This window comes from Chaetura pelagica, unplaced genomic scaffold (assembly GCF_000747805.2).
Source record: "Chaetura pelagica isolate M959 unplaced genomic scaffold, ChaPel_1.0 scaffold269, whole genome shotgun sequence".
Lineage (NCBI taxonomy): Eukaryota > Metazoa > Chordata > Aves > Apodiformes > Apodidae > Chaetura > Chaetura pelagica.
This window is the reverse complement of record NW_009954705.1, coordinates 1,143,066-1,161,593: the sequence shown is the minus strand read 5'-3', so window position 1 is coordinate 1,161,593 and position 18,528 is coordinate 1,143,066. Positions and strand designations below refer to the sequence as shown.

Below are 18,528 nucleotides of genomic sequence, written 5' to 3'. Positions count from 1 at the left end.
ATAGTGGGGTTTTTTTTTGCTTGTGATAACCAAAGCAAAAAGCATACAGGTGTTAAAATGCCTTCCTCCATTATGCTGTCCAGCCTTTGTAATATATTATATATTTTCTTTTCAGAAAAGGGATTTATAAATATAACTGACTCTGAAGAAAATTTTGAAATTGGTCTTGAAGAGTTTTGCTTTGAAGTAAATTTCACAGCATATCCACCAGTTAGATGCATGTGGCTGTTTTCCAATAAAACATTTCCTTGTGAACAAAGTTACAGTGTGGATGGACACAGGTACTGGAATATTTTGGAATAATTTGGTATAATTATGTTTCCTCTTTATATCTCGCATGGATTGTTTACTATTCCTGTTGTGTATTCTCCTCATGCTTGTAAAATGTGGATGGGCCACATGATGAAATTGTGTTAAGTCACGCAAACATTATTTTGGCTTTCAAGAGCAGTTCATGTAGGTAAGTTCCAGAGCCACTGTATCCTCTGTGTTACAATAAACCCTTTGGTAAGTTAGGTATCTAGAAACTCTTTGGTTTATATGCATTTTGCCATTCCCTTTCTCTCTGACATAATTTCTCAGTTACAGACCTGCAGCAGTTTTCATACTGGATCACAAGTTCTACATGTTTTCCTTTTCTCATTCTGTTTTTTGATGATGTTTCCAGTGCCTTTCAAAGTGCTCAAATCAAAACTAGGGCCCTGTAGTTTCCCAGACTGCCATTAGATCTGCTCAGTTCTGTCTGTGCCACAGAAACATACCGTTCTGCTCATTACCCAGGTCATGGATTCCTCCTTTGCTGCAAAACATGTTTTGAATAAACCTGTTAGTTATCTACCTTTTCTGTTATTTCCTACAATGAAGTTTTGGCATGAATCCTGCTCAAGGCTAATGGTTTCTCCATTCCCTAGACATTCTAATTTCTTGATAACATTATCTAATTTCCTTCAGAGTTTCTTTCAGAGTAGCTCCAAGGCTTTCAAGGTAACAGCTCTTATTCACCTCAAAGAAAATAAAGCCAAATGGTGCTTTTAAAGTTTTAACTTTAAAACCAAGCAGAACCTAGACAGGAATTAATGTGCCTGCACTGATTTCTTCTCATATTCTGAACACCTCTCTTAGCATCTGCATAAAACTGTGTTACAACCTTGATGACACTTACTATAATTTCGTTCCTTAGTATTTTATCCTCAATTTTATCTAGTATCTTCCTAAATTATCTTTGTAACAGACTGGCTTTTTCATCTGCATCAGGTGGTGTATTGGAGTCAAGCCTTCACAGGGTTCAGAGACAGCTCGGTTCAGATTAGTAAATTGTCATCTTCTGGCAATGGCCAGAGGAACTCTGTCCATGCTGATAAAGTGAGGGCTGTCAGCAAACTTTGATAGCTTTGGGTGGGTGTTGGTGGCTAATCTGCAGTGCCTGATATGGGGTAGGGAGCTCTGTTCTTTGTGGTCAAGACTGATTTTGGAAAGGAGGTCTCGGGGGATTGTCATGAGCATTTGCTCATCCTTGCCCAACAGGTACCTCCCTCTAGCTGATAGTGCTACGTTGATTTGCTTTGCAGATGATATGGACATCTTCTCACTGCTTCTAAGAGCAGGAGTCAGTTTTGCTTGGATGATTGACAGCTAGTGTAAATTCAAACCAGATAAGAAGAAGGTGTTACAGACCGGGCCAACAATAACAACTTTGAGAACTCTTGAAATAGCTTAGGTAACCTTCATTAACCAGTAAGATGCAGCTGCTGGTAGCCTGGGGTTTGTGAGTCGCTTCAGATAGCCTTCACAGCACTGAATTGGTGGATGCTGAGTGCTGATTCTCACCTGCCAGTGGGGGAAGGTCCAGCCTCATCCCTAGAGCTGTGCATCCTCAGCTTGCTCACCCCCAGCCAGCCCTGTACTGGCCATGGCCACATCATGCCTCCTTGCCCCAACCACTGCTGGAGCTTAGTCTGGAGGCTACTTCAACAGGTAACTCAGCCATCCATCCAACTGTGCTGTTGATTAAATACTTTTTTCCCTTTATTTTTTTTTCTTCACTTAGGCAGTTACACTTTACATTTATTTAGCATTCTATTTCTTTCATGGAAATATAATTGAGGGGAAAAGACTTATATTTTGTGATTATTTAATCTGATAATTGCATTCTTCTGTACGAACATCCCCCACAGCTACCCAGTTTTGGTTGAATACTAACATTGAATAGACATGTGTCCCCCAAGGAAGAAGAGCAGAGGTAGATATTTCATTCAGTTTGAAGTTCCCAGAAGCAGCAAGGGGTGGGGATGTCAGGAGATTCTGCCTTCAAGCTGTAGCACTGCAGATTTCAATGTGATCCTAAAGCATAAGGTTGCTTGAAACAAAACAAAAGATCATAATATACTTTAACATATTGTGAACATAACTTTGCATATTTCAGTTGACTTCTGTGTAATCCCATCTCCCAACACTTCTACTTTATTCCTTTCATATCTTTTTTCATTTCCTGTTTTTCTCTTTTCTTTTATTTTTTTTTTTTTTTTTTTTTTTTTGCCATTTCCTTATCAAATTGTTCCTCCTGATTAGAGATCAAATTAAGTTGTATTAATTAACTTGGTCCCCTTCTTCAGCTTTTCATTGCAAGTCCCAAGGATTCATCTCTCCTGTCAGTGCTCCTACACTCAGAGATTCCTTCAGAATTTCCATTTTCTATTTGTTTTTATTGTCTTTCTGTTTTAGTACAACACAAATTTTCACTTCCCTTCTAAGAGCATGTGAGTTTTCACACACAGAATGTTAATTTTATAATATTTATTTCACATCCCCTTACATTTTTAGGTACGAAAGACACACTTTTAAAATTACTTGCTCATTGTTCATAAGGATTTACTCCTTCAGACCTAGGATTTCAAAAGCAACAACTGATCCATGGTTTCCTCTGCCTTCAGTATCCATTTTGAGGCAGCTTTAAAAGGGTCTGATTTTCAACAGCCCCTGAGTTCAGGGACATCTTTAAGATCATTTCAGATGAATACATTCAAAAGCCAATAACCACAGGGAAGTGTTGCCTTAATCAAAAGGCACAATTGCCAGTGACTTCAATATGAGTTTTCCTGGTTTAGAATTGCAATGTGATACTTAGTTCACTTGTATTTATCTCACTTAATAAGAAATATCCTGGGTTTATTTCTCTAGATTTCAAGTACATTACTGCTTTCTCTTACTCTGAAAATTGCTGGTATGGGCTGTCTTTTACTCTGTCTGCTTCAAACCCTCCGATAAGCCTGATTCTTTTTACCACTAAAATGGAACTGGGGACTTCCTACCTGGTTATCCTTGAATAATCAGCCAAAAACATCTGCCCCCAAAATGTCAGCAGCTAAACCTAAGAAGGGATTTTCTTAGGTGTTCTTTGAATGTTGGTGAACTGCAGTAGATGCCATCTAAATATGACAATTGCCCTGAAAACAGCCCAGTCAAATGGACAGAAATAGGAAGCCATCTCTGCAAGATAATGTATTCCCTTCTCCCTGCCTCTTCCCATGTCCTGTAAACCAGCGATTCAACAGGTCGGTCATGCAAGAATCTGTAAGTCTCTGCAGTCTACATTGTTAGGTCCTGCCCAGGGACTTGTTAGAACCATCTCTTAACATTTCCATTGACACAAGACATTTCCTGCATGGTTCAGCTCTTGATTTGCTGCCATCCATTGGGACAAATGCCACAGGGATTAGTAGAAGGCTGCCTCTCCTGATGATTCATGCTTTATCTCATTGACATTGAACTTGTGATGATGATCTCTTTTCTGAGTTTCCATCATATCTTTCAATCCAGAGAGGTTTATCTTTTATGAGCCTACCTGTCTCATTGTTATTTCCTAATAGTCTTTTTTGTATCAACTAGAAACTCATATCAGAATCCTTCAGGGAGCAGAATTTAATCCTCTACTGGTCTTAGCATATGTTCCAAGGTGTGTTATGTACCTTGTCTTCCAACAGATTGGTAACAAAATCACAGCCTGACAGCTCAGATGCACTCCAGAAACTATGAGGAAAATGGCAGAATGAAATCAATACTACAGGAAAAAATATCCTCTTACCAAAAGAGTTACATTCTGGGGTTCATGTTCTCTAATGAAAAATAATTCAGTCTGGGTTCCTCGTTAGAAGACGTTAAATGGTTTCAGATGTGTGCATGACTCTTGACTGCACTTAGCATCTTTTTCAGGTTGACCTTTTGTCCTTTTCCTGTCTTTTCTTTGCTCCACAGTATTTCCTCGAACTTCTGCAACCACCAGCACCAGTCTGGGATATATGTATTTTATGCTGAAAATGAGGATATAGTCACAACAAAAAAATTCACTCTGTATGTGAGAAGTAAGTGAGAAAACAAACCCTGTGAAGATTTGACAGAGTCTGGTACTTTGCCACTGGTATAAATGGAGCCAGTATGCTGGTTTTCTGTGGATATTCCCCATTTCATTGACATGGATTTATTGTTAAAAATGGAGGAGCTCAAGGCAAAAGTGTGATTCTCTTCACACTGTGCTGCACTACGGAAATCCAGGCACAGGGGCAGAGAAGGATGCCAGCTGCTTGTGGGTCATGTTTTGTGTTGGTCAGGGGTGGAGAACAGCAAGAGGAAGAAGTTACTTTCTCTCCCCTTCAGTCTGCTACAAACAGACATTACAGAATAGGAGTAATTGCTCATATACTGAGAAAGTTAATACTTCTCACGAAAACCACTAAGCTTAGGAGCTCAGTAAAATGCAGTGACACTCTTCTAACTCCAGAGAGCCCGAATATATGCGAGTGCTGTAGAGACTACATGAGCTACACAGTGAGAGGAGACACTTATCTTCATTAGGTGTTAGCTTTCTATAGTGTCTTCTTGTCATTTTGTCATATTTTTTTTTCTGCTAATGGCATTTGTGAGTTAACGTAGTTAGTCTGGAGACCCTTTGGTGTGTGACACACGTTAGGGCTGTGCTCCCTCCTGTGCCCCTGCCCACGATTCCCCCACACGCACAGTCATGCCTGGTGTTCTCAGTCATCTCAGTTCTTCCATATGACTGCAGCATCTCTCCCTTGCTTCAGGTAAGGGATCATTATGTTTTATACATTATTTACAGAGAAATCCTCTGTGCACATTTTGTATGAGCCCAACACTCCAGAACCCGGGTATCTGTGGAGTCATAGGACAGACTGGTTGCTCCCACTCAGAAAAGCAGAGGTCAAGACTTCTAATTTCAGCTCTGCCACTGTTTTGGTCTGGATGTGCCTGTGCAGAAAAGTGGCTGATCCCCTTGCCTTGCCCACACTGTCCTCCCACAGAACTGAGACATGGGGCTGGAGGAGGGAGGAGGGCTGAGGGCTGCACCCAGCTCTCACAGCAATATGCAGGTGAGTTATTTTGAAAACAAAGAAGCAGGTCTTGGTCTCGGCAGATGTAGCAGTGCCACATAAATGTGAAGGTTTGGGTCACTGAAGTGCTGACAAAAATTGTATTATGTTCTCTTCTTGCAGGAAAACCTGAAGTAAGGATGCAGGTGTTCAAGCAGATCACCTGTTTTGCTGACAGTTACCCTGCCTCATCCTGGGTTTGGAGGATCTGTCCTGAACTGAACTCATCCAAGTAAATAATTTGTCCCCTTTTCTATTCATTGCAAAGACCACATCTTAGCTATCCTTGGTTAAATGAAGACTAGCCTGTAAGAAACTAAGTGTAAAATGCACCCTTGACCTTTTGTACAAGGGGACACGGTGGCCCATTCCAAGGGAACCAGATCACTAAAACTAGGGAATTAATTCAATTTTTTTATTGGCATCAAATTAAGTCTATGAAGATCTGTATCTCAGGCTCTTTACACTGGGATAAACCCCACTGGGTTTATATCAACAGGTAGTTACAAAGTTCAATCTAAGTTTTTCTCTTGGCCTGTCAAACACTCAGGGAGTGCATCGTGGGCTTGTTTATCATGGGCTTGATTAATTGGTTACGCTTTGGTTAATACAGCTTTTAGGGTGACTTTTTGCCCATGCCAATAAAGTCAGTGAAAGTGTTGCCAGTAAAGTTAGTGAGAGTGTTTCCATTTCTTCTATTTAGGGCAAAGGGTCAGGCCCTAAAATTTCAAGAGGTACTGAAACAGCTTTGAGCTGATTTATATACTCTGCAGTTTCTGTTTTAGATGTGTCAAAAAATAAAAATCCTACTGTGCAGAAGAGTGCTTAGTTAAATTATCTTTCAGAAACTGTAGATAAATCTCTAAGTATTTTAATTAGATATAAAAAATTATCTAAATCATTTTCTCATCCATACCTCTGAAAAAGCTTCCTAACATCAAACTCCTTGTGCAGAAATGGAAGAGGAAAGAAAACATGGAGCTAGTGAGTTTAAGACTCCTTAAACAGCTCTCTGGCAAGAAAAATATGTGACATTTCTTTTTTTAGGAACTTCAACATGTAGAAATTAGAACTACATATAGAGCTGAATAAATTGTTTATTTACTTACCTTCTCACTTATTTATGTGGACAGTAAATTAGGCAATAAGTTGATGAATAATAGAAAAGCTAGAAGTCAACATTATCTGTGTGCAGGCTTCCTTTCCTTTGGGTATAACATTCCCTTCAGGTCTTAAATAAGCCACTAATATAGGGTGGATGCTCTTCATCTTGAGTGAGAGAAACCTCATGGTTGAAATCACATACCTTCAGGGAAAGGAGTTAGAACTTTTACTGTGGGTTCATTTTGTATTTATTGTTTTCATAGTGGCTCATTTGGAGCTGCTCAGTGGTTTGAGTGTTTGAAGCAAAGGTGAAACCATGGGAATAGATGAAGTAGGGGAGATTGTATCAGCTGTGATATTGGTGGATGTCCTGAAGGTCAGAGGTGCACTGTCCCACCTGGGCAGCGGTGGAGAGTGGAAGTGAGCCCAGTGTAAGAGGTAGGGAGCCCATTTCACCTCCTGCTGACCCTACCATTTCCATCACCAAAAAATGAGGCTGGCAACTGCTCTGAAGCCTCAGTCTAACAGCGACAAAAGACAAGCCCATGTATCCCTCCCTTCCAACACAGACATAAGACATGTTTTGAAACATCCCGTCTTCTCCCTCGGAAAATGCCACTGTGAGCCAAAAATCAGAACTGGTCTCCTTTCCTTTTCAGCTGTACAGAAGAAATCACTGATGGGATTCAGAACTTCTTGCCAGAGAGGAGATCCCTGGGGTCATGGATTTCACGCAGTACTTTAGATGTAAAGGGGGAAGCAGTGACCTTCTCTGTTGAGTGCTGTGCAAACAATTCTGCAGGTGTTGCCTGTGAAAAGACGTTCATTAACCTGCCAGGTACCCTAACCCAGTGCTTTAGTACAGGTTTTCTCTATTAAAGCTGGCATAGTAGAACTTACAGCATTTTTTATCTGGCTAGATGACTAACCTTGCAATGGCATTGCAGGTACAAGCCAAGCTCTGTGTGTGTGGGAATGGTGGGTGAATGGGAGACATGTCTCTTTTCTCTAGTCCCAAAGTGGAGGCCTCCCTCATAAAGCAAGCAAAAATGTCACATAAATAGGAGGTAAAGGATGGAGCTGTAGCAATATTGAAGTCTGCTTTTTTGTTTTCTCTCCCTGAAACCTGGGGGCATCAATTTTGGGAAGAGCTTGAAGCCACTTTGGTAGCTGGTGGCAGGTGTTGGCTCTTGCTCCTCTCCTGGAGGTCACTGAGGAGCTGCCTGAAATGCCTCTGAGCATTCCTGAGCCAACAGATCCATCAAGAGTCAGTCCCTGCCTGGGAAGCAGGAGCAAGTAGCAGGAGACAAACATTCTTAAACTCCTGTAGGGAGGTTGCAGAAGGCTAAATCCCTCATTTGGGAACTACTGTACAGCCTCTCTTCTTGCAGGGAACATGAGAGATCATTTCCTCATTGAACAAGAAAATCAGTATTATTATTTGCCCATGCACTTTGTACTTGTAACGTCATACACATCCTGTAGGGCAAAATATTTCTGTACACTGTGGTACCTGGGAAGTGTTTTGAAGCATCCAGATATTTGCACTACAGAGATGTCCTTTGTCATGGATAAACAAGCTGTTTAGTGCTTTTGATGGCAGTTGGCAGAAGCTGTGACTACTGATAAGAGTTTGAGCATTTATGTTGAAATTACCATAGAAAGTAAACATAATATTTATGGTCTTAGAAACTACCAGAATCTGAGGACAGGTTTCATGTAACACTTCCCTACCCACCCACTCCTTAAAGTGTGGCCCTAACTTGTTAAGAGAGTTCCTGGCTGATCACCAAAGCCACCACAGGTTCTCCTTGCACCTTTAGCTGTACACACAAACTCTGGTTCTGTGAGTGGTAATATGTATCTCTTGAAGTTGCAGGAGCTGTTTCTTCTTCACCCCTGGACAATGCTGCACACTATGTCTATGTTGGATTTTTCCTCCTATTGATCACTTTTTCGTTTGTATTCTTTTTTCATAAATACAAAAAGGTAAAAGCAAACATACATACCTGCCCCTTCTTATTTTGTTCTTACCAGGCTGTTTCTTCTTCTCTAAAACTTACTCAACTTCTTCTCTGTTTTTTCTTTTCCTTTTTTTCCCCTTCCAAAGCAATTTAGATATGAAAGCCATCTGCAAATGATACAGATGATAGGCCCATCAGATAACGAGTACATCTACGTTGACTTCAGAGATTTCGAATATGATCTCAAATGGGAATTCCCCAGGGAAAATCTGGAATTTGGTGAGCAGGCCACAGGACAAATCACAGTGGTGGAGTAGTAGGCAGTGTTGTACCAGCTGCAAATAATACTGGCATGTTGTGTCTTCTAGGACAAGTCCTTGGTTCTGGAGCTTTTGGGAAAGTGGTGAATGCAACAGCCTATGGAATTAGGGATGCAGGAGACTCGATCCAGGTCGCAGTAAAAATGTTAAAAGGTACATTAAACTGTAAGTGCTTTTCTCAAGCAGTGATGTATTCTGGCTACTCTGAAGTAGAGGCAGTGTTGGAAGAAATCCCTTTATTTGCAGACTTTTAGCAGCTACACCTGATAAATGCTTGGTTTCCAAATGCTTTCAAAATGCTTTCAACATCCTCTTTCAGTTTGGGAAAGTATTGCTGAAGTGCAGTGTGTTGCATTTTGTCCTACATGCCATAGATCTGTGTTGTGTGGGGAGAGATGGAGCTGCTCTGTTCCAAAGAAGCTGAATGCAAATTCATAGTGCAGATTAGCCTGCTGGTTACACTGGTGGTTCTGTGGACTTTGGAGTGAGATCCCTTTTTCTTGCAGTGCTGTCTAAGCTGTTGGGCTCCCTTCCACTCCTGAGGCTGAGCAAAAGTTTTTGCAAAGCTTCCAGCACATTTTCCTATAATCTTCTTGATAACACACAGTGGTTTCTTTCCATCCCTCCTTATAGGTCAGGCTTCTTAAACCTCTAATCCTCCTTGCTGCTTTGCTCTGGCCTCTCTCCAAACTGCCCTCCTACAAGGAGTATCCAGAAGTGAGCCTCCCTGGCAGCAGGTAGAGGAGAAGGGCTGCCTCACTGGGTCCCAAGTACCATGACCCTACTGATGGTCAGGATGAGCTTCCCCATCAGCAGCAGCACCAACTCCCTGCTCACCTGTGTGCCCACACCATCCCTTCCTGCCAGCTCTGCCATTCAGCACGTCATGCCTTATTTGCACATGTGCATCAGCTTTACGCTTCCTTGGTCCACTCCTTTGTGGTTGTATTCATGGAAGTTCATCCTGATCGTTTTGGTTTATGTGTCCAGTTCACTGAGATCATGAGGACGAAGCACTTGCTGAAAAACTAAGCCTAAAGCTATTACTGAAGCATGGGGTGGCCTTCTTAGCTATTGGGTTGCAATGGATTGATGGCCATATGGCTGTCAAGATGTTTTTTTCTCTTCCAATTTCTCTCCAACAGGGCTGACAGTCATCTTTTCTGTGCTTGTGAACACCTTGATCCATTGCTTGTCATTCCTTACCAGCCCAAGAATAACAAATATCAACATTTTATGACTGCTTTCCCAAGCATTTGAATGATCCACACTTATACACACACATTCATTTCCCAACTTTGACTAGATATTTTTATACTGTACAACAATTTTCTAGGGTGTTCCCAAATGTGCTGTCAGTCCAATTAATTTGAAATGGAGACTGACATGCATGAAAGCATCACAATCATTTACATTTTCAATACTTTGCTGGAGATTTCTAAATCTGTGTTACTTTTACAGAAAAACCTGATGCTTCAGAAAAAGATGCTCTAATGTCTGAGTTGAAAATGATGACTCACATTGGAAGCCATGAAAATATTGTGAACCTACTTGGAGCTTGTACTGTGTCAGGTAAATTCCAGGTGCAGAAATTGGTGCAGAAATTGCACCAATTAAAACCTAATAATAGTGTCGTGCAAAGACACTTGAGGCATAAGAGGAAAGCAATAGATCATTGGTGGTGGCATGACTTGATTTGAAACTGTTCAGGCTGCCACTGCTCTCTGGAAAATTCTGCAGGATGCAATGGTGTAGGCAGGAGAGCTGCAGGGAAGACCTGCTTATTTTGGATGGGTAGGGCAGGAACACTTCCAGCCTTACCCAAGTCCTATATTCAGAAGCATTTACATGGCTCTCAGGAGTCTCACATCCATCCTCTTAGAGACTTCACAGGCTTTTTCCAGTGTACCCCACCTTGCTTGGCAGGGCTTCTGACAGAAATGTCCACAAAATCGTATTTGGTCTTTCTGAGCTGGAAATGGCCATGTCAGTCTAAGACTTGGCAGGGGTGATGTGTGACCAGTCTGAGCTCTCCCTAGGAAATTTGCTCTGCTCCTGCTGGCTTCTCATGGCTTTTCTCTGGGCCTGCCTGGTCAGGAATAGGAGATATTTTTCCTTTCTTGATAAAGTGGCCTGACCAGTGCTCCACTCAGACACATCCCCTTGCAAGGTCTTTCAGTTTGGACAACATGTTGCATCTTTATAGCCTGTGCTGTTCTCTCCAATGCCATTGTTATGGGGAAAGATGTTTGAGCCTTCATAGGGATTTGCAATCCACCTCGGGAGATGCACCACATGGAAAAATCAGCTCCACAGACTTTGGAAGAAGGCATCACAGTCAGTAATTACAATTAGGAAATATTGCCTCTCCATCAGTACAAGTTATCTGGCCAGGAGGGGAAGGTGCTTGGGGTGTTTAATACAGGTCAGCCCTAGGAGAAGATGGGGAATCATTAAGGCTTTAATGGGGGGAGTGCTATAAATAGCAGGAGGCATTTACATTTCAAACTATTTCAGGACCAATCTACTTGATATTTGAATACTGTTGCTATGGTGACCTTCTGAACTACTTAAGAAGCAAAAGAGAAAAGTTTCACTGGACACTGACAGATATTTTTAAACAGCACAACTTCAGTTTTTACCACAATATCAATCTGGACCAAAATTCCAGGTAAAGCATTCAACAACAGTTTAATAATTCATATAGCTACTGTCTCTTTTTTTAAGCTGCATTCTCAGCTGTGCCATAAACTGATGAAATTGCTGAATTATTGAGAATGTGCCTTTATATACTTTAACAAGCAAGGCCTTGGGAGGAGCTGAGGTTTTATTCTCTTTATGATATTCTTCAGATTTGACTGAAAAAGATAAACAATTTCTTATTTCTCTTTCTAATTTTGAGAAGACTCATGTCTGTGCCTAGATTTTTTAATAGCAATAACTGATCATGCTTCTTCACTGCAAAACAGTGAGTGTGTAGAAGACTATGTGGTCCACTATGTAACCTTTGAAAATGTGTCATCCACTCCAGGCAGGGAACTCACCTGACTTATGGTATGAATACAACTCAGTGCAGGGAGGATCAATTTGAAATCACAGAAAAAAGTCAAAACATGAATGTGACATCTGGATCTAATGGGATTGTGCTGTATTCTGATGAAGGTAAGAGATTAGTTACTTCTATATCTAGTAATTCTGTTATTATTGTATTATTATATTGATGATCTAACTAGACTAGATTCAGTAACACAGGAATCCCTTTTCTATCATGTGTCTCTCTTCTCTCCTGGCAGAAATTTTGCAGGAGAAGGATTCAACAACACTTAGAATCAAAGACTTATGTTTCTTGTCATTTTGAGAAGACTCATGTCTGTGCCTAGATTTTTTAATAGCAATAACTGATCATGCTTCTTCACTGCAAAACAGTGAGTGTGTAGAAGACTATGTGGTCCACTATGTAACCTTTGAAAATGTGTCATCCACTCCAGGCAGGGAACTCACCTGACTTATGGTATGAATACAACTCAGTGCAGGGAGGATCAATTTGAAATCACAGAAAAAAGTCAAAACATGAATGTGACATCTGGATCTAATGGGATTGTGCTGTATTCTGATGAAGGTAAGAGATTAGTTACTTCTATATCTAGTAATTCTGTTATTATTGTATTATTATATTGATGATCTAACTAGACTAGATTCAGTAACACAGGAATCCCTTTTCTATCATGTGTCTCTCTTCTCTCCTGGCAGAAATTTTGCAGGAGAAGGATTCAACAACACTTAGAATCAAAGACTTATGTTTCTTGTCATGCTATACATACTATTTGAATAAAAAAAAAAAAAAAAAACCTCTTTCTTTTCTGTCTGAGCAAAGGATGCAAAAGATGGATGCTCTTTATGGTGTTGTTCTTGGTAGGAGCACATGAACAGTCAGTAGAATTAATCAGAGAGGGAGGAAGCCCATGGAAAACTCATACTCCTGGTTATTTTTTACAGATAAAATTGTGCATGCAAGCAGAGAGATGGATGAAGAAGAGGAATTTAATGTACTCACTTTTGAAGACCTTCTTTGCTTCTCTTATCAAGTTGCCAAAGGAATGGAGTTTCTTGAGTCCAAATCGGTAAGGTGAAGGGCAGCAAATTGTTTAGTTGGAAAAGATGGTAAAAATAGGTCAGTTTATGAAAGGCAGACAGAAGAATGGAGCCACACAGTGGCAGGCTTGAACTATACCTCCTCCCCCAGCCCTACAGCAAAGGCTGGATTGCAGTTTTAAGTATGACCCTGGATAAGAAGTGGCTTCACCCTTCTGCCCTTGTCATGAGCAACAGGGGACTGTCCAGCTTGCTCATTCTCCAAAATGTGTCAGTGGAAGGAGGCACCAGTTCAGAATTCAGACAGCTCTGTGTGAGACAAGGGAACCATCTCCTTCTGACACCAAATGCTCCAGAGCACTAACCCTTCCTTTCCTTCTAAGTGCATTCACAGAGACCTTGCTGCCCGGAATATACTAGTGACCCATGGAAAAGTGGTGAAAATATGTGACTTTGGCCTTGCCAGAGATGTAGAGAATGACTCCAACTACATTGTTAGGGGCAATGTAAGTTCCTGAATGCTCTCTATTTTTCATTCCATTGTAAGAATGATAAGGAACCAAGAAAGTGAAGCTTTGCGTTTTCAAATTCCTTGTTAGCTTTATAGATACATGTACAGACAGTACAGAAGACTCACTTTTTCCTGCCCTTTTAATTAACCAAATCAAGTGAGTGATAGCTCTGTAAATGAGATGATACCCACTCCCTTTCCGAAGCACACTGAAATCCACTGATGGAAGTGATGGGAATTGTTTGTTGTTGTGAACAATAATGGTAGAGGGCAATAGCATATGTGTGAGGTGCACCAGATCCTCTGGCTATATGAAGTACAGAGTGGACATCTCAATCTAAGCTACTCTGCAAGTCAGAGGAGGGAAAAATATGCTTCCAAGGCTGAGTTCATCTTCTCCTTAAACATTAATTTAAAATGGATAAGATGCATTGTCTCCTTAGAAGTGCCTATTTCTCTCTATAGGAGAAATTTAAAGGAACTGCTAAGAGAGGCCCAGCTTTTCACATAGCAAACATTAATTGATCCTACTCAAGCAGTGAGAACTACAGTGAGTTATCTAGAAAGCCTGTGTCACAGCATGACTTGGTCTCCCTTCCCCCTGTCTGTCCAGGCTCGTTTGCCAGTTAAATGGATGGCTCCTGAAAGCTTATTCGAGATGACATACACAATGAAGAGTGATGTCTGGTCTTACGGGATACTACTGTGGGAAATATTCTCTTTGGGTATGTCCTGTAATGCAACAAAAGAGCACTCCTTAGTTTTGGCAGCTTTTGAATTAACATGTATTCTCCAATATGTCCCCCAGGTGTAAATCCCTATCCTGGTATTCAGGTTGATACAAACTTCTACCAATTAATACAAAGTGGGTTTAAGATGGACCGACCATACTATGCTACAAAAGATGTGTAAGTGTATTTTCTGAATGATGCGTAGCATGGGAATTTCTATTTACCAGGTCACTCTTGGTATCTTGCTTTAAAAACAATTGCAGGAGGTGAGATCTTCCTCAAACTCTAAAAAAGCCTGCTTGATCATGTAGGTTTTGTCCTAACATAGAAAATATCAACACTAAAGGTTAGGTGTGTTTGAAAGGACTAATTTATTATCTTTATTCAATTGTTCCTTTCCTAAGGAACTTCCTGTTCTCAGATCACAAACCTTGGTTTTTCATTTGTTTGTTTTTGCGGTTTTTTTGTGTGTGGGTTTTTTTGGGGGGGGGTTTTGGATTTTTTTTTTGTTTTAAAAGCAATATTATACCATATTTACTTTGGATATTAACTAAAGAGTTAGTTAGTTAGCTAGCTAGCTAGTTAGTTAAATGGGGCCTTAATATGTTTGATTCAGTTCCAGGAAGGTAGGGATCCTCACAGAGAAAAACTCTAAGGAAGAGTTCGTGGGAACTATTCCTGTGCACTCAGCATATGATTTTCAGTCTGTGCCTCAGTGCCTGCATAGACTCTCTGTCTAGATGTGGATCCCAGTGGAGCAGAGAAAAGAAGGTGATGCAGAGCTACCAGACTGGAGCATGGAGGAAAGGACTTCAGGTTGTCTTAGATTTCCTGGCAGAATTTTCATAAATGGTCTAGAGACTTAGTTTCTTGCTATGACACTAAACCATTCTCATCCCCTACATGTAAATACTGTGAAGGCATGAAAGGTATAGATGAATCCAACAGATTGAGCCATGAAAAACTATGTGTGGCTTATAAATACCAAGGAACTTCTTGATCTAGTAAGTTTGCAAGGGACTTTGGCAGATAGGTGCTAAACTGGTCCCTTACGAAACTGCAAAATCTCTAGTGTGGCATTTAAACACCAGAATGATTTATGTACTGTCAAATTACATAAAAAGACTTGCTGTGAAAAGCGCCCTCAGAATCACAGTCGACAAGGAGCAGGTTTCACCCCAGAGACAGCCAAGAATTGTCTTTCTATCCCTTTCTGTATGGAAGCTTGAAAACAAGGTTAGCATGCCAGTCAGTATGTGCCAGCCAGGGTGAAATCCTAGCCCAGATCCCATAAGGAGGATTTTGCTAAGGACTCTCATAAAGCCATGTTCTTAATTTCATCCTTTTTCCTGATCTTTCTGCATCTTTTCTCTGCTGCAATACACTCAAATCTGGACTCATTCTATAAAATTGTTCTGGTGCTCCATGATTCCCATCCAAATCCTGCACTCAATGTAGTCACTTACAGAAACTCCAACAGCCGACACATTTTCTATGTCACCTCTTTGCTTCTGCAGCTACCACATGATGCAGTCCTGTTGGGCCCTTGACTTCAGAAAAAGACCCTCTTTTTCATGGCTGGTTTCCTCTCTTTCCTGTCAGCTGGCTGAGGCAGAAGGAGCAGTAAGTAAACACAGAAACAAGAAAAATGGTCAGATTTTGTTTTTCTGCAGTCCCGTATGAGCTGAGAAATAGCCTTCTGGTTTCAGTTCAAGTGTACCATTGTGTTTCAGAGCCATTCCCCAGGGATCTATGTTTGAGTTTGGGGAAGCTTTTTCTGCTGTCAGAAGGAATCCTGACCTCCCTGAGGAGGTTGTATTTCGTCCTACTGCCTGCACTAGGACTGTGGAAGGCTGAAATGTCTCAGCCTGTGCTATGGGAATGTGCTTCCCTTGTTCAGGAGCCAGTGCAGTTGGCTTAGGTGATGCTGATAGCTGCCATGGGAGGGGAGCTGAACCTGGGCCACCTTCCAGGGTTCTCATGGGGGGTCACCATGGGTCAGTGCTGCCACACCCTCACAGGTGTAGGGCTGTATGTCATTCTCAAAGGTCAAAAAAATAAACATGATCTGACAAAGTCATATTCCATCCTTACCAGACTGTGATCTCTTCCTCAGGGAGGATAAGGAACTCCTTTACAACCTACTGATTCCTAGCTGGGTATCCACTCTGGACTAGATGCTGTTTCCCAGTGCAGCATCCTTGTGAACCTTTTGGGATGTGTGGAACTGGGAATTACTCTTGCCTTTGCAGCCTTAAGTGTCTCTGCTGGCTGTTAGCCTGGCAGAGGCTGCTGAGCATAGAGGCAAACTGATGAACATATTCAAAGCACTGTAGCTAGAAAAAAACACCTGTACTTTGCAGTCCAGTGCCCTCCCCCAGCCCAACTCATTTTGGCTAGCTAAGTCCCACCTCACTTAGGCAGTTGTCTGGACTTTCTTTGGGCTCAATGGAAGTAACAGGAAGACCTGTTGTGATTCTCTCTCAGAGGAGCTGGGCTGTACCTTACAAGTGCCTGCTTCACAGGGAGAAAAGCAATTATCCGAGTACAATGTTGTAACAGAGACATCTTTTATTTTCTCATTCCAATTACAGGCTTACCAGAATTTGAAGAAAAATTATTCTAGACACAATTCCAGCATCAAAATTAAACCATGTGTAAGCAGGGATGAGGAATCTCTGCTATCCCCAACCGTGCTATAGCATAAAGACTCTCAGGCTGAAAAATAATCTGGGTTCTGGATTTGGTCTCAGTATTTTCATCAACTCTGAGTAGCATGAATGTTTTATATCACCACTAAGGAAAGGAAGTGTTACCAACTGTGGCTCTATTCACAATTCTTGTGGGCCAGTCCATATTGATGTTATTTTAAGGAGAAGACACAATTTCCTTGAATTCAGCAAACATGTCTATCACAAGAGACAATAAATGGTCTTTTCACTGTCTCTCTACAACTGGATATCTCTTTCCTGGTCTTATATAAACAGTGTCTAATCAATGCATTGAATTCAGACTCTTCTTGCCATGGTGCAACCAAACACAAGGAACTCCATGGGTTTTTAGTCAATGTTTACAAGCACAACTGTGCATCTAAAGAGAACTGGTGTGATTTGCTGATGTGTTACTCATACCTTCATCTCCAGATGTTGGCAAGTGTTGGAAAATCAGCCTTGTTTTACACAGAACTATAAAATTGAATGTGTACAACTGTCTTATCCTGAATGTCTCAATTGCTGTGAAGTTCCCAGTAGGTGTCCATTTCAGGTGGATTGTTTTCATTGAGTTTAGGTACTCGGCAGTCTGTAGTTATCCTGGCTACATTCTGCACTTGCTGATGGGAGGTAGGCACTTACAGTAGAGTGATTTCTTTCTACCTAAAATAAACATTTAAAACTAACAAGAGGGCTGATATTTGGAGACAAATTCCTGCCTCCCTGGTCTAGAAAATCCCAATGGCAGTTTCCAACTGGAAGTCTCTCTTTGACTGAGTAATAGCTAATTCTACTTCTTGGGCTTCTTGTGTTTTGATAGAAAATAAAAATGTTTAATTTTAAATAAACTATCTCCTGTAGTAATGTAGGAGTGCAATATTGTCACTCCCAGTTCCCAGAAATCAGCCTGAGTGTATAAGCCTGGCCACAATAAAGTGAAAGTGTGTCTTTAACTTTCTCCCAGGCTTTCCCAAGGCAATAACCAGAGGCTTGATTGCATTTTAATAAAGCTAAAAAGACACCTTAATTTAATTATGATGTTTAGGGGTTTGTAAATGCGAATTTTATAATGACTGATGGAATGCATTTATCTACACCCCAGTAGACCAGAATCAATATGGGAATACACTGGTTAATAGTTTTCTTCTCTTTTATATTTTACAAGATGCTAACTGCAGTTAGAATTTCCAGTGGCAAGTGTTATAAATGCACAACTGTTTGGATCAAATATGCTCTCACATAAATTGAGCTGCTCTTTACTAACATTGTCTGAGAATAATTAGTGTTGTCATTCAGCAGTTATGGTTTGCATGTTTTTGTTAACATTGTTGAATTAGCATGGAATCATTGATGTTTTTAATCAGATGTAAACTGATGAAGAACAATTTGTAAATATAAAGACAGAAACCAAACTTTGCATTGTCTGGGAAATATTTATGACTTTTAACATGCTCATATAATACAATTTCAAAGTGTTCAGCAGCAGGATGTCACTGTTCAGCACTGTTAACACTCTCTCTGCACTGACAGGAAAGAGAGAGATGGGTCTTGTGTAGGCAGAAGTTTTCAGTCTTTAAAGCTGGAGGAGCTTAACACTGAGTGGATTGCATCCAAGCCTAGATGGCCCTGGAAGTTAAGCAGATGTGAACTTGGCTCATAGAGGAGTAGATGGGAATCCCACGTGCTTTAAAACATGCCAGGGAGTTTTCTC

The 18,528-nt window shown here is 40.9% G+C and overlaps 1 protein-coding gene across 1 annotated transcript in view; it reads left to right on the top strand.

Moving 5' to 3' along the window:
• FLT3 (fms-related tyrosine kinase 3) overlaps positions 1-16,808 on the top strand; it is a 41,542-nt gene extending 24,734 nt beyond the window's left edge. Inside the window, exons 9-24 of the mRNA XM_010005652.1 lie at positions 116-281; positions 4,252-4,358; positions 5,508-5,616; positions 7,148-7,326; positions 8,362-8,477; positions 8,599-8,731; positions 8,821-8,925; positions 10,234-10,344; positions 11,290-11,443; positions 11,804-11,934; positions 12,769-12,893; positions 13,248-13,370; positions 13,989-14,100; positions 14,184-14,283; positions 15,624-15,729; positions 16,701-16,808. Coding sequence (XP_010003954.1) covers positions 116-281; positions 4,252-4,358; positions 5,508-5,616; positions 7,148-7,326; positions 8,362-8,477; positions 8,599-8,731; positions 8,821-8,925; positions 10,234-10,344; positions 11,290-11,443; positions 11,804-11,934; positions 12,769-12,893; positions 13,248-13,370; positions 13,989-14,100; positions 14,184-14,283; positions 15,624-15,729; positions 16,701-16,808 — 1,985 coding nt within the window. The remainder of the gene's footprint in view (positions 1-115; positions 282-4,251; positions 4,359-5,507; positions 5,617-7,147; positions 7,327-8,361; positions 8,478-8,598; positions 8,732-8,820; positions 8,926-10,233; positions 10,345-11,289; positions 11,444-11,803; positions 11,935-12,768; positions 12,894-13,247; positions 13,371-13,988; positions 14,101-14,183; positions 14,284-15,623; positions 15,730-16,700) is intronic.
• Positions 16,809-18,528: the final 1,720 nt, after the last annotated feature.